Source organism: Xenopus laevis, chromosome 8L (assembly GCF_017654675.1).
Source record: "Xenopus laevis strain J_2021 chromosome 8L, Xenopus_laevis_v10.1, whole genome shotgun sequence".
Lineage (NCBI taxonomy): Eukaryota > Metazoa > Chordata > Amphibia > Anura > Pipidae > Xenopus > Xenopus laevis.
The window spans coordinates 2,608,303-2,624,567 of NC_054385.1; the positions used below are offsets into that span (position 1 = coordinate 2,608,303).

The 16,265-nt window shown below is 44.7% G+C and overlaps 1 protein-coding gene across 1 annotated transcript; it reads right to left on the reverse strand.

Annotated features, from left to right (window-relative positions):
• Nucleotides 1-123: 123 nt before the first annotated feature.
• Nucleotides 124-8,423, reverse strand: LOC108698160. The gene is made up of 7 exons (XM_018229438.2): nucleotides 7,552-8,423; nucleotides 5,868-5,995; nucleotides 5,577-5,679; nucleotides 5,180-5,295; nucleotides 3,031-3,098; nucleotides 2,582-2,723; nucleotides 124-2,469 (listed from the first exon to the last, which is right to left on the reverse strand). The coding sequence occupies exons 1-7, from the start codon at nucleotides 7,666-7,668 to the stop codon at nucleotides 807-809; spliced, it is 2,337 nt and encodes a 778-aa protein (XP_018084927.1). The 5' UTR covers nucleotides 7,669-8,423; the 3' UTR covers nucleotides 124-806.
• Nucleotides 8,424-16,265: the final 7,842 nt, after the last annotated feature.

Below are 16,265 nucleotides of genomic sequence, written 5' to 3' on the forward strand. Positions count from 1 at the left end.
AGGAGATCCCCAAAACAACTTCAATAAAACTGGGGATCTCCCTTTACATTTTACCCTGGAGAAAGTGCACCACCTACAGTTAAAATTATTGCATTTTTAGAATAATGCGGAGATTTCAGAGAAAGTCCTGGCTGTGACCCATGTGTGCTGTCTGCTGTTGCCTCCATTTGTGCCCTGCTTTGGCAGCAGTAGGATACCCCATTTCTACCTATTCTTTTCATGAAAGATAGTTAAATTATTCATGATTCGATTTGTCCCTCATGTCTAATTTATGATGACAGACCTTCCCTCAAAGCTCCAGCTTTTAGATAAAGTGGTGCTAATTATCATGTCTTAACCTGGAGGGAAATGCCTTATCTGATGTTGGTTCTGTATTGTACAGTAACGAGTCCTTGCAGTGAGGGCAAGGGCGATTCTAGTGTGATCCAAAAGTCATTGCTATCACGGGGAACTCTGGCAGAGGTTCATGGAGATTATATAACTTAATGTCCTCTGCCGGCTGCATGGTTTCAAAAGAAAAGATCTTTATAGCCCTTACTGCTCACAGTGACATAATATGTTGTGTAATAGTTGCCAAAACAGCAGACTGAGCAACAATGTTACTACTCTATCCTACATTCCCTAGGCCTGTCCTACAGACACACACACAAATACAATGAAAGAAGCCCCATTGAGCTGTCGATTTATTGGTTCAAAAACAGATCGTTCTTCGAGTTGCAGTTCTGCATTGGTCGTCCGTTTCTGAGGTTTATGAAAAAAAAAAAAAGACTGTTGTTGGTTTGTATAATTGGGGTTAAGCGGACAGTCTAGTCATCCTCATTCTCCTCGTCGGTTAGAAGTATTTTCGGAATGTCTGACGGGACGGTCTCGGCTAAGAATTTATCCCGAAATGAGAGCGAGAGATCTACGATCCCGTACAGAGGGCAGTTAGGGTTTGTTGTACCTAAATGCCTGTTGTTGGTGCTGGTGGATGCAGAGGAGCTTGGGTAGTTCTCAGATCTGCCCCCTACAAGCAAGGATGACTTACACTTGTCTGATTTGATGCTCTTGCTTAGGGAAGGGCCCCGGGGGGTATATATACTCTGGGATTCACTGCGCTTCATTAGATGATTCCATTTAGGTTGAGGTAATACACTGTAGTCAACACTACTGTCTGGTGTGAAGGCAAACTCTAATTTGGGTATGAAGATGGCGTTCTCGTCCGTGCTGTTCGTTAGTACTAATACCCCCTGACTCCTCCTTATAATATTGTCCCTTTTCAGCTGGTTCTCTGCAGAGCTCCAATGCTCAGGATTTTCTATTACACCCTCAGTTGAGCTACAGCCCAAGTCCAGACCTGAGTCAGAAGAGTCACTGCTGAGACCTACAGCCTTCGACTGGGAATTTCTTACACAAATAAATGGGTGGTTGACTATGTGGTCTACAGCTTCTTGGTCTTCAGCCTTTGATAAAAGCTGTATGTGGTTGTGGACTACAATTTCTTGCCCTTCAGTCCTTCCTGAACATTGTACTTGGGTAAAGCCTATAGTTTCTTGACTTTTGGCCTGCCTCAAGACCTTCATTTGCATATGGCCTTCAACCTCTTCTGAAATCTGTACTTGGCTACGCTCTAGAGTTCCTTGATCATCAGCTTTTTGTGAATACTGTATTTGGGTACAATCTACAGTTCCTTGGCCTTCAACCTCTTCTGAAAGCTGTACTTGGCTATGCTCTAGAGTTCCTTGATCATCAGCCTTTTGTGAATACTGTATTTGGGTACAATCTACAGTTCCTTGGCCTTCAGCCTGTTCTGTATGTTCTACTTGGGTACAGCCTACAGTTCCTTGACTTTTTGCCTGCCTCGAGACCTCCATTTGCATATGTTCTACAGTAACATGGCCTTCGAGCTCTTCTGAAAGCTGTACTTGGCTACGCTCTAGAGTTCCTTGATCTTCAGTCTGTTGTGAATACTGTATTTGGGTACAATCTACAGTTCCTTGCCCTTCAGCCTGTTCTGAACGTTGTACTTGGGTACAGCCTACAGTTCCTTGTCTTTTGGCCTGCCTTGAGACCTCCATTGAGGTATGTATTACAGTTTTGTGGTCTTCAACCTCTTCTGAAAACTGTTCTTGCCTGTGGTCTAAAGACTGTAGTAGAGAGCAATCTTGCCCTGAGAGCTTTGTCTGAACATAGCATGGTGTCCTGTAGCTCTGGTTGCAAGTCACCATCTTTATTGAATCACTTTTACTGCTAATTGTCTCCTCCATTTCTAATAATGAAGATTGGTTGTCCATACTCTCCACGTCTTTCAAGCACTGTTCTTCTGCACTCTGTTTAGGTCCATCCAGGTAAATAGTCACTGACGGTGCTCTATCCAGATATGATTGTGTGGTGTTCTCCTCCCTTAGATCAATATGCTCCAGCTGCTGAGCCAATAGTAGACCTTCCTTGGGATTGCTCAGCTCCTCCTTTTCCGTTTGCTCCTTACGGCTTCTCGGGGAATGAAGAAATACATTGATTAGTGTAAAGCTGAATATTTATTCTCTAAGGTTGAAACAACAATAAATTAATCATGTCATCACTTTATCTAGAACCCCCTCACCACATAATGGGGGCAGTTTCTCTCCGGTTCAGAGCAGGGGCGGAGCATGTGTGCTTAGTTGGCCTTTTTGGAGGGGCGAGCGGTTTGGTTCTCAGAGCCAGTTGACTGTTCCTCGGGATATTTAGCCTCACTCCTGTGTTTCCTACAAATACACAATGACAGAACTGTGATGTTTGGGGCAGAATATGTCTAAATGACTTGTGCCCAAAGGGAATTAAACCACATACATCGGATTTTCCATGCAAGTTTTCCTTTAATTCCCGGGTGCTGGGGAGCAGACTATGTACTAATGATTGCTGAAGGGAAAGTAAAACCAGTAACTGGGCACATTGTGCAACTGTAATGTCACAGGGGACATCTGGTTTTCACATTCACACTCTGGGCAAACAAACAAACTGCCTGTAGCACAAAGAATAGGGCATCTCAGGTCAGTCCGTCCTGTTACCAACCTGCTACTGGAACGTGCAGTCCGGCAGAACGTAAAGTCCTGACTCTCTCTGGGTCCATAATCTTCAGCCTTGTACAAGAAAAGAGTTGAGGGTCAAATACATCATAAGGATTTATTAAAAGTCACCATATAAAGGCACAAGGCTGCGGCTGAGTTATACAGGGAACTCTGAGTATCACTCATGTATTATAAGGGATAATGTACCCCCTACTGTAAATGATAAGGATATTAGAAGTCACTGAGGGGTTGTTCTGTGACCATATAAAGGCACAAGGCTGCAGGCTGAGTTATACAGGGAACTCTGAGTATCACTCATGTATTATAAGGGATAATGTACCCCCTACTGTAAATGATAAGGATATTAGAAGTCACTGAGGGGTTGTTCTGTGACCATATAAAGGCACAAGGCTGCAGGCTGAGTTATACAGGGAACTCTGAGTATCACTCATGTATTATAAGGGATAATGTACCCCCTACTGTAAATGATAAGGATATTAGAAGTCACTGAGGGGTTGTTCTGTGACCATATAAAGGCACAAGGCTGCAGGCTGAGCTATACAGGGAACTCTGAGTATCACTCATGTATTATAAGGGATAATGTACCCCCTACTGTAAATGATAAGGATATTAGAAGTCATTGAGGGGTTGTTCTGTGACCATATAAAGGCACAAGGCTGCAGGCTGAGTTATTCAGGGAACTCTGAGTATCACTCATATATTATAAGGGATAATGTACCCCCTACTGTAAATGATAAGGATATTAGAAGTCACTGAGGGGTTGTTCTGTGACCATATAAAGACACAAGGCTGCAGGCTGAGTTATACAGTGAACTCTGAGTATCACTCATGTATTATAAGGGATAATGTACCCCCTACTGTAAATGATAAGGATATTAGAAGTCATTGAGGGGTTGTTCTGTGACCATATAAAGGCACAAGGCTGCAGGCTGAGTTATTCAGGGAACTCTGAGTATCACTCATATATTATAAGGGATAATGTACCCCCTACTGTAAATGATAAGGATATTAGAAGTCACTGAGGGGTTGTTCTGTGACCATATAAAGACACAAGGCTACAGGCTGAGTTATACAGGGAACTCTGAGTATCACTCATGTATTATAAGGGATAATGTACCCCCTACTGTAAATGATAAGGATATTAGAAGTCACTGAGGGGTTGTTCTGTGACCATATAAAGGCACAAGGCTGCAGGCTGAGTTATACAGGGAACTCTCAGTATCACTCTTGTATTATCATTATATTTTCCAGCTGAAAAAAACTTTGATCTTAGGGCTAAGACTTTGGACCAGGGAATTGACTAGTATGAACCTCTGCACAGTGAGATAGCTGCAAGGAACAACAACTGCATCATAAAGTAGCATGTGAAGGTATAGCTTATTGTGTGCCCAGAACATTCCTTCTCTGTATATTTGTATTTATACATATGGGAGGAGGAGGTGCCATATTGATTCCCTTAGACAGTACAGTATGAGGGTATAGCTTATTGTGTGCCCAGAACATTCCTTCTCTGTATATTTGTATTTATACATATGGGAGGAGGAGGTGCCATATTGATTCCCTTAGACAGTACAGTATGAGGGTATAGCTTATTGTGTGCCCAGAACATTCCTTCTCTGCATATTTGTATTTTTTTGTTTTAATGAGCCAATCCCAGTAGCATCTAGTGACTATAAACAGATGATGTTATTGCAGAATGACGCAGGCAAGGCAGACTTTATAGCATATGTGTAAATACAAAGATTCTGGGCAACTAAAATTTGTGTCTAAGGGGAAAACCTAAATGGAAGAAAGGTAACGTAAAGTTATAAAGAGGAAGTGGAATAGGAAACCAGATAAAACTAGACAGTCATTGGCTAAGAATCAGGGAACTGCAAGTCCGTAGATTTTTCTGTGGTCAATGTAATTGCAGTATTTGTCTGGCTGCTTGTATTCTCTGCACTGCTGGTTCTGACTCCTGAAACACTGTCGCAGAAGCCAACTGATTAACAGAACTGATATCTGCTACATTGATTCACGAGAACAGAAAGGGATAAACAGATACTGCATTCAGTTGTATATTGGGAGGTGCTTAGAAATGCCTTTTACGACATTCTGGGTGTAGTTTGCCTTTAAAGAGTGTCAGTGCCTACCTTGCTTTTTGTACCCGTACAGGTATGAGGGGCTGAGGTTTCTGTTCTCTGTGATTTGGGGTGCTCAGAAACTTGGGCTCGACTGATAGTCCTGGTGTTCTGCTTCCAGCTCCTCTCTTCATCATTCAGGATTCAATGCAAAGATATTAATATATATTATATAATATATTGTACATAGCATTTATATGGGAAAGGGGAAGTAAACATTTGGCATATTGTGCCTTTAAACACAGGCTCCAGGAAGGAATAATCAGCCCCTACTCCCTGCACCTTTACTACTCGCAGTAAATATCTTTTATTTATGATCCATAAAACCCTGGAGCTGTTCCTATCGGCCCATCATTAAATAAACTGCTAATCTTACAGATAAAAACTCATCTCAAGACAAGACACCGACCTTTGGATCCAGTTGGAGATTAGTTAAAGTCAATTTTTTCCGCTGGAGATCCGATGCCCACGTAGGAAGGCCTGGGGCGCCGGCACAAGTAGGAACTGGGGGTCTGGGGATCCGAAGAAGGTTTATTGGGGGGTTAGTTGCCAAGTAAGATCTGACCCACCCAGCCAAGTAACATAAGCCATGTATAAGTAATATCTGAGGGTTTCCCTTGCTTCTATACAGGGGCAAATGATTATGTGTGAGCCCCCTATCATTAGTAGTGACTATAAGATTTATATTCAGAGCCATTACCTTGCCCGGCGCCCATTCTCCATGTTACACGTGCTCCTCCAGGCTGGTCTCTGGGTGGGGCTTCTCTTCTCATAGGGTGATGCCCAGGATACGGGGTGCCCTGTTACTTTATCATGTGCATTTACACACTGGAAGGTCACAAAGCAAAAGAATAGTGAGTCTGTCCTTCTTTTGAGCTTTATTCTTCTGGAACATTTCCATGGTCTCTCTGCAGGGCTGAATTTACTATTGATGCCACCCTATAGCAATCTGGTCTTAGAATCCCCCTGCACCCAATTCTCGGTTTTGCCGCAAGGCTCCCTGGTTTCAGAAATTCACTAACCTCTGAAAATTCGCCAGCGACGGCTTTGCTCACATCGCAACACTTCGCCAAGCGCAGGTTCGCCAGGACAATGCTAATTCACTAAAATCTGCAGTTGCAGCCAGTGAGCCAAACGCTGGCGAAGTTGCACTAGCGTTACTGCGCCAAGCGAAGCAAAGTTGCGCTAGCGATGTCTAATTTGCATACGGCGAGAAGTTAAAGTACAATGGACGTATATGTTGCAGCAAATACATTACACTACACAACCTGGGAAACCTTAATAAAATAAAATAAAGTTGTTACATTGCCCTACACGTGAGCCCAGTGTATAGTTTATGTGCCGTATGTTAGGAAATGTAGGGGGGAAGCCGGTTACCCCAGAAAAAATGTACGCTCTTTTGCAGCTTATCACCCTAAAAAATGTAAAGTCGGCAACATTTATTGGGACTTAGGAAAAATGTAAACTTTTTTTTTGAAGCAAGTCCTATCTACTCTATTGCACTTCGCCTGGTCTGAGCGGGTGAAGGCAAGTCTGGCGCAAGAGGCAACATTCAGTAAAATCCGCATTTTAGAAAATTCACCAGTGCGACGTCATTTCGGAACTTCGACAATTTACTAACGGTCAACGGTGTAACTTCACTAGCGAAGGAGACAGACTCTAGCGGTACTTCGCTCCCTTACACCAGGTGAATTTGCGCTCTGGCGAATGGACATAACTACGCAAATTCATCTGGCGTAAGGGAGCGAAGTACCGCTAGGGTCTGTCTCCTTCGCTAGTGAAGTTACACCGGTGACCGTTAGTAAATTGACGAAGTTCCGAAATGACCTCGCACTAGCGAATTTTCGCCAGTGTTAGTCACTTTGCCCTTTATTAAATTTGCCCCCTAGTTTCTTGGGGGGGGGTGCTCATACATTAAAGGGATGCTACGCCTTTAAGTTAACTTTTAGTATGTTCTAGAGTGGCCAATTGTAAGCAACTTTTCTATTTAGTCTTCTTTATTTTCTATAGTTTTTCAATCATTTTCTGACTCTCTTCAGCTTTCAAATGGGGGGGTCGCTGACCCCATCTAAAACAAATACTCTGTAAGGCTACAAATGTATTGTTATTGCTACTTTTTATTCCTCATCTTTCTATTCAGGCCTCTCCTATTCATATTCCAGTCTCTTATTCACATCAGTGCATGGTTGCTAGGGGAATTTGGACCCTAGCAACCAGACATTACAAACTGGAGAGCTGCTGAATAAAAAGCTAAATAAGTCAAAAACCACAAATAATAAAAAATGAAAACCAACAGGTAATGGTCTCAGAATATCCCTCTGTACATCATACTCCTCTTTCTGCCCCAGTTCTCTTCTCCTATCTGATTCCATCACTCCACCTACCCGCCGTGACTGTATGAGCCCCCCGACCCCGCGCTCCTTGGCCTCCTCCTCCGCCGCCTCCACTTTCCGCTTGTCCAGTCCCTTTAAATCGCGCTTCTTGTCCGTGGCGCTCGCCATTGCGCGTCTCTCGTTTCCCGGGCAACTAGGCGTGTGTAATCGAGGGCCGCTGTCAGGCTGAGGAGCGCAGAGCGAGCGGATGGGAATTCAGCACCAGGGACAGTTCCCTGTCTCATAGGAATGAATGGAGAGACGAGGAGCAGAGCGGCACTGGCTGAAACTCTCTCACCTCTCCGACCCCTGACCCGCCTGCCTGGGGTAATTACCTGCACCTATGTCATCCCATTAACTCTACTGAGTCTCTACCAGTCTCTCCAGGCCTCATTGTATCTGGGGTTAAATGGCCAGTTTGTCTTTATAGTATCTAAATAAGAGATATTAGATTCATAGACATTAGCACAGTAATAAATCCCAACTGCTGGGCCACAGGGAACTGATTTATTCATAGGAAACTCTATCTGTCATACCTGTCACTGACTGGTGTAAAGGAGAGTCGCCTGTAAATGAAATGAATCCTCTAAATGAAGCATGCACATGGATCAGTGAACTTCTACTGTCTGTCCTGGGGCCTGGATCTACTGGGCTTTTATAGCAGAAATTGTATTTGGGAATATAAAAACAGTAGGACAGGATGTAGTCAATAGAGTGAGATAGAAGCAGTAGGGCAAGATGGAGACAGTTGGACAAAATTGAGGCAGTAGGAGAAGATGGAGAAAGTAGGGCAAAATGGAGACTGTAGGAAAAGATTGGAGTAGAATATGAGGGAGACAGTAGGGCAAGATGGAAGTGGTAGGAAAAGATGAAGAAAGTAGGACAAGATTGAGGCAGTAGGACAAGATGGAGACAGTAGGACAAAATTGAGACAGTACGACAAGATGGAGACAGTAGAACAAGAGGGAAACAGTAGGAGAAGATGGAGACAGTAGGGCAAGATGGAGACAGTAGGGCAAGATGGAGACAGTAGGACAAGATGGAGACAGTAGGGTAAGAAGGACACAGTAGGTCATGATGGAGGCAGTAGGACAAGATGGAGACAGTAGGGCAGAATGGAGACAATAGGACAACATTGAGGCAGTAGGAGAAGATGGAGACAGTAAGAGAATAATGAGAAAGTAGGGCAAAAGGGAGACAGTAGGGTAAAATGGAGACAGTAGGGCAAGATGGAGACCGTAGCACAAAAGGGAGACAGTAGGAGAAGATGGAGACTGTAGGTCAAAAGGGAGACAGTAGGGCAAGAGGGAGACAGTAGAGCAAGATGGAGACAGTAGGGCAAAATGGAGACAGTAGGGCAAGATGGAGACAGTAGGAGAAAATGGAGACAGTAGGGCAAGATGGAGACAATAGGGCAAAATGGAGACAGTGGGACAAGATGGAGACAGTAGGACAAGATGGAGACAGTAGGGCAAGAAGTGGAATTTGCTTTAGATTAAGTCCTAGAACATATGGAAATGTATCATGTAAGTTCTGGTATGACCTGGCATAAGCACTGATGCTCTGTATTCAGTTACCCTGGTCCAGTTCTGTGTAAAGATAAAAACAGTCAGGCAGTGCAAGTGCAATACAAACAGATCAATAATCCGATACAGAGGGAAGATCACATGCGGCACTTAAAGTAGAGTAAAATCATGTTGGTTAATTGGCCGGGGAAGTGATTAGCACACACACAATTTGACTCACAGCGACAGACAAATACAATACCAAGTCATTTATTATATTGTTATTTTTATTGGCTGTGCGGGGAGACACTGTTTGTATAATATTATTCCCCCCCACACACACACTCACACACAGAAGGTTTGGGAGGGACATAGACTCCCACAAGCTCAGCACATACGCTCACCATGGGACCAACCAGTGCCAGCAGCTGCCCTACAGATACCCTGGGAGAAGTGACAGCATCCTCATTACAAGAGCTCCGGTTACCATGGAAACTGGATCTTTCCATCATTCATCCCTTAACATGTGACCTCCCAAAGCATCTGCTTTTCTCTCCTCCTCATCCCACAACAGCCAGGATTCCTCCCAGGCCTCCTGTCCTCAGCTGTGGGGTTATATGCTCCAAGTGCTTCATAAAACCAATTCAACTTAGCTTCCCCTTTAGTTATTAATATTGCTATAGACCAGCAATATTAACTATACTGCCATAAATGCCATACAATGGAACTTCAATTTCATGTACTGTCTAAGGGAATCAATATGGCAGCTCCCTCCTCCCATATGTATAAATACAAATATACAGAGAAGGAATGTTCTGGGCACACAATAAGCTATACCCTCATACTGTACTGTCTAAGGGAATCAATATGGCACCTCCTCCTCCCATATGTATAAATACAAATATACAGAGAAGGAATGTTCTGGGCACACAATAAGCTATACCCTCATACTGTACTGTCTAAGGGAATCAATATGGCACCTCCTCCTCCCATATGTATAAATACAAATATACAGAAAAGGAATGTTCTGGGCACACAATAAGCTATACCCTCATACTGTACTGTCTAAGGGAATCAATATGGTACCTCCTCCTCCCATATGTATAAATACAAATATACAGAGAAGGAATGTTCTGGGCACACAATAAGCTATACCCTCATACTGTACTGTCTAAGGGAATCAATATGGCCCCTCCTCCCATATGTATAAATACAAATATACAGAGATGGAATGTTCTGGGCACACAATAAGCTATACCCTCATACTGTACTGTCTAAGGGAATCAATATGGCACCTCCTCCCATATGTATAAATACAAATATACAGAGAAGGAATGTTCTGGGCACACAATAAGCTATACCCTCATACTGTACTGTCTAAGGGAATCAATATGGTACCTCCTCCTCCCATATGTATAAATACAAATATACAGAGAAGGAATGTTCTGGGCACACAATTGGTGGAACTATATGGCTAATGGCTAATTTGCCAGATTAAGTTTGTGCTGCGAGGCCCAAATGCAGCTTCTGCTAAATACATTGCAGCTCCATCTAGAAACACTCTGCAACACCCACCCAGCTCCTGCCTGGGGGAGATGTGCATCATTCATGAGCCTGTGTAACCCTCTCCAACAAACCAGCACCCTCCTCCCCCTCATCATCATCTTCAGCAGAAGCAGCAGCCTTCACCCTCATCAGCCTCCGCTGCAGCACACATCTAGGTGGCTTTGCTGCCCCTTCTTTGTGTTTGATGCCATGTCTGGGGAACCAGGCTCGGAGTTACCCCAAATAGACCCCAAGATCCTCATCTTCCTTTTGTATATGGTGATTCTGCAGGAGCTGGTCAGCGGTTGGATGGAATACAAGAAATTAGCCTGCAAGCCAAAGAAACAGTCAGGTCCAGTCTGGTCCTCCAGGTGAGTCTCCATAGAGGTATCTCTGGATCCTTCTGTAACGGGTACTACATTTCCCATAATCCTCCTCCAGCTGTGTACCCATTTGCCAATGCTAGGGTGTTTTGTATCTTTAATAATCTGATCCACATCTTGTGTTTTAGTTTGTAAGATCTAATGGACAGGGCCTTCTGTACCTCTCAGTATTTGTATGTAATGTCTATGGGGCTCCAGTGGGTTAATGGTGGGATGCATGTGTGCCAGACACAAAAGGGTTACGCTGCCGAGTCACAATGTCTGGATCTAAAGAGGCTAAAGGGGGGCACACGGATCATTTGTATCAGGAGCTGCAGAGTGTAATCTGGGGCTTTCTACTAAATCTTTTCAAGGATTAACAATTCTGGCACCCGGCTGTTCCTTCTACACATGTTCTGGGTCAGGAATGGTAGTGTGAAGCACTGGAACCAGCATCACAGAATATAGCTAATGCATAAGCACAGGTGCCATGTCTATTGTGTGCCCACAGCATTCCGTCTCTTTATATTTGTATTTATACATATGGGAGGGGGTTCCATATTGATTCCCTTAGACAGTACAGTATGAGGGTATAGCTTATTGTGTGCCCACAGCATTCCGTCTCTTTATATTTGTATTTATACATATGGGAGGAGGTGCCATATTGATTCCCTTAGACAGTACAGTATGAGGGTATAGCTTATTGTGTGCCCACAGCATTCCGTCTCTTTATATTTGTATTTATACATATGGGAGTAGGTGCCATATTGATTCCCTTAGACAGTACAGTATGAGGGTATAGCTTATTGTGTGCCCAGAACATTCCTTCTCTGTATATTTGTATTTATACATATGGGAGGAGGTGCCATATTGATTCCCTTAGACAGTACAGTATGAGGGTATAGCTTATTGTGTGCCCAGAACATTCCTTCTCTGTATATTTGTATTTATACATATGGGATGAGGGAGGTGCCATATTGATTCCCTTAGACAGTACAGTATGAGGGTATAGCTTATTGTGTGCCCAGAACATTCCTTCTCTGTAAAATGTGTATTTATAAATATGGGAGGAGGGAGGTGCCATATTGATTCCCTTAGACAGTACAGTATGAGGGTACAGCTTATTGTGTTCCCAGAACATGCCTTCTCTGTATAATGGCAGCAATGCATGGGGCCACATGCTGAGTGTGTGTCTCTATATAAATATTTGATGATTTTTCTGACTCAACTGATTGGGTGCCAGGTGGAAGCTCTGCAGTACTAATGTCGTGCCTCCTGTTAGCAAGTTGTGTGCCATATCTTTAGGCAGCACCAATGGAAGCAGCTGGCAGCTTTGCTGGAAACAAGAGGATGGGGTGCCTCTCTGGGATGTTGGGGTCTATAATGGGGACACATAAAATCTACATGCTAAATGTCTGACTTGCAGAGAACTGAAATGCACATTGCATGGCTGCACAGAAATCAGAACAGTCTGCAGGAGAGAGATCTGGAGTCAGAGGGAAGGGACTCAGTAGAAAAGACCTGACTCTGCACTTTCCCTACTTTTGCCCCGAGTCCCGTTGAGTCCGGTACCAAGAAATACAGAGAGAGGCCCACGTGTAACTAGTGAGGGGCCATAAATGAGGGCAGGGAGCATTTATTGTTCAGTTAAATCAGTGTTGAGTTCACAGGAACCAGCCCTTATCAAGATCACTATCAGTTCCCCCTGCTGAGCAGACAGATTTCTTATGCCTACTCCAGTGTAACAGAGTCAATATCCGACTTCAGCAGGAACGGCCACATCCCATGGGGCATCTCCTCAATGCATCCAATTTGTCCAGACCCTGCGGCTGTTGGAGGCCCAGGAGTTCAGCTTAATTTTGCAGTGGGACCCCGGGGCCTGTAGGAGTCATTAGACTGACCAGTATTCTGTTTCATTCCCACAGCTACACCAGGTCCTCGTCACGACCCATCGTCCCCCAATTCACAGCCAACGCCCCGCGAAGGGACCGGGCTAAGGATTACCGCAAGGCGGGGAGGATATTCCGAAAGGCCTGATGGATTCGACTGGATCCCTATGGTGGGTGCTGGCGCTGATGGGCCCTTCCATAGAACTTGTCATTGGGCTAATGAACCCCCGACCCACAAAGGATCCAAGGGGGGCAGTTGTATAACAATGGAGAACAGAACTGGACTTGTGACTGGGAAACCTGCCAGAACATTTCTATAAAAATCTTATATTGGGCCTGAGATCCGAACCCTTGGCTCTAATATGGGTTGCCACCTGGCCGGTATTTTATTGGCCTGGCCGGTAAAAATAATGGTTGATCCCAATGTTATTAATAGGGACAAAAGATAAATTTATAGGAAGGCCGGTATTTTTTTCCAGAAAAGGTGGCAACCCTACTCCCACCTCATGGGATGGTCCCCCGATGACCCAGTATATTCGGCACAATCCAAGATGGCTGCCTCCATTGCTGCAAAACTTGAAATAAATATCCACCCTTTGCAGTGAGCTGGCAGTTGTTTCTAGTATGTGTGCAGAAGTGCGCCCCCTAGTGTTCATTCAGAGAGATTCCCACTAGGCAATCAATATGGCAGCTCCAACCCCTATGTATGAATGCATACCTACATATCCTCCCTTGTGCCCAGGTACTGGGAGTAGGTGGGAATGTCCTGGCTCACTGTAGGTGGGAATGTCCTGGCTCACTCTCTAGTGCTGCTGTGTGTGAGGCTAATGTAAAGCAGTTTCAAAAACATTAAGTCCGGGCCACAGTTCTGCTTAGTTATAAACAAAGGATATCATCCAGCTTTCAGTAAACTACAAATCCCAGCATCCCCTGACAGCTAATTGCTAATTCCTTTTGCTGCACTCAGTAAACCAGTTCCGGTCTTTACAGAGAGTTGTAGTTGAACAAACACAGGAGCATCTTTTGGCTTCACATTACAGAATAACTTTATGTAAATAACAGTGGACCCCCCCCCCCGTTGGGTAAAGGGAGGAGCCAAATTCCTGAGCCTCTGTTGTTATTCACCAGGAATTTCGGAGCCACCCCCAGGTGACGTTACCTGTCTGCAGGTGTTGGGCACGTGCGCAGCTCATGCTGAATGGGGCGGGATCGCAAATTACCAGGAACTGATCACTTTCCAGCCCTTTGTGCTGCTGCAGCAGGTTTAAAGGGGAAGTAAAATCTATTTTCTAATACAGAGTTTCCTGTTATTGAATTTTATCCTTTCTACTAGACCAAACTCATTGAATGGTGCCGCCTTTGTTTGGGGACATGGATGGGTCTAATGCAGCACTGGCTTCAGCCCCCCCCCCCCCCGAAATAAAGGGTGGTCTTAATAAATAAGATCAGATCACTGGGGATAATGGGGACAACACCACCATCAGGAATCCTGGGGCCCCATACTACAAGGTTAGCAGGGCCCATTCATCACTGGGCCGATTGGCTGTAACTCTCTGTGGCTTTTCTGTAGTAGAGCAAAACAAACAACAACACAGCATTTTGCCCTTTCGTCTGTGGCTATTTTTAGCTGGAATTGCTACAAAGTGAACAAACAATTTCACTGAACTGCAACTCCCAGCATCCCTCCCCGAGACTGTGGCCAGACTAAATAACACCATTTAAAGGGGAAGAAGTATGTTAATTATTTGATGTTGCAGAAAACGACGTTGCGTAGGAAATACTTTATTATTTCTTATTCATAGGGGGCGCTGTTCTATTGGTCTGGTCTGTTGCTCTAGTCCCTAGTCAGTTGAAGAAGGAGGGCTCCATTAAGCTTCTTGGTACCCAAAGGCTCACCCTTTGTTTTCTGCAGCAGGAATCAGATGTCCACCAATCAGAGAGTGTTCTCCTGTGATAGTTTCATTAGTCTGCGCTCCCTGGCAAATTTTCGGACTATTGTACCTTATTGGAGATTGCTGGGGCCATTATGCTAGAGATTGCTGAGGCCACTGTTCTAGAGATTGCTGGGGCCACTGTGCTAAAGAATGCTGGGGCCACTGTGATAGATATTGGTGGGACCACTGTTCTAAAGATTGCTGGTGCCACTGTTCTAGAGATTGCTGGGGCCACTGTTCTAGAGATTGCTGGGGCCACTGTTCTAGAGATTGTTGGGGCCACTGTTCTAGAGATTGCTGGGGCCACTGTGCTAAAGATTGCTGGGGCCACTGTTCTAGAGATTGCTGGGGCCACTGTGATAGATATTGGTGGGACCACTGTTCTAAAGATTGGTAGGGCCACTGTGCTAGAGATTGCTGAGGCCACTGTTCTAGAGATTGCCACCACACTGAATGGGGTTTTTATTTCTATTTCTAGTGAAAACCAGTTTGGCCAATCTTCGCCCCTGTGGCAGCCCAGTACAGAGATAAGCCCTGAGGTGCAAAGGGACCCAGATTTGAGAACACACCTAGACTGGTATTGTTTAGTAAAGGGGAACTTCACCCATGAATGAATTCTCAGCAGCTTCCTTTTCACTGCACATTCTCCCTGGGTTTATAGTTATCTGTAAAGGTCAGAAGCCAACGTGGAGGGTCGCTGAAAGTATGTAAGAACCTCACGTAGGTCCCATTAAAGCTCCAGGGCTCAGTGGGTGCCAAGGAAAGCCGAGAGGTCAGCTGACCTTTGCTCTTTACAGAGGATTCTGGGAGTGGAGCTCTGGTAAGCGGAACACAAGATGATTATTCCTGGAGGGCTCCAGGAGTAAATACGTCTGAATGAGACTCTTCATCTTCCTCAGTACAAAGGCTCATTGGCACGTGGGGGCAGAATTTTGTGGGGAAAGGACGGGTGCTCAGAGGGCTCCCCTTGTCCCTATAGCTTGGGCCTCTACTATGGCTTAGGGGGCAAATGCAAAATTGCCCCTTTTTATACATTGTGCCACGCGGCAGCTTGATAAATAAATGTGTCTATTGTGGGATATTTGCACTTCCCACTCCCTAATTACTCAGCAAACGCCCCAGCACAGCAACCTGGGAACGCTTTAGCCCCAACCCACCCATCACTGCTTTACTAGTCTCCCCACCCAGATTAATAGCGAGTTTCTGTGGGTGAAAGGTGACCAAGGTTGGCCAATGGTGCGCCGACACCCTATGGAATTGTGGGTTGGCTTCAATGGTCCCACCTACGTATTGTTGTAATGTGCACAAACAAGTGTATAAATACCCAGCCCTGAGCATAAAAACAGTACATAGGGTTCCCTTCTTGACCCCAAATTTAGACGGCCCAATTGAGGTGTAATGTCAATATGGTGATCTTCCAAAAGGTTTGGGAGGGGTCTCCGTTGCATATATTGGTACAGATATAACAGGGACCTCTTATAGGGGCTCTTA

What these genes read in the sequence shown, in the direction of transcription:
- LOC108698160 (XM_018229438.2), bottom strand. Translation starts at nt 7,668, where the DNA reads ATGGCGAGCGCCACGGACAAGAAGCGCGATTTAAAGGGACTGGACAAG. An exon ending in GGCTCATACAGTCACGGCGG is followed by an intron (nt 5,996 to 7,551) that starts GTAGGTGGAGTG and finishes GTGACCTTCCAG; the next exon opens with TGTGTAAATGCACATGATAA. An exon ending in ACTGCACGTTCCAGTAGCAG is followed by an intron (nt 2,724 to 3,030) that starts GTTGGTAACAGG and finishes GTGTATTTGTAG; the next exon opens with GAAACACAGGAGTGAGGCTA.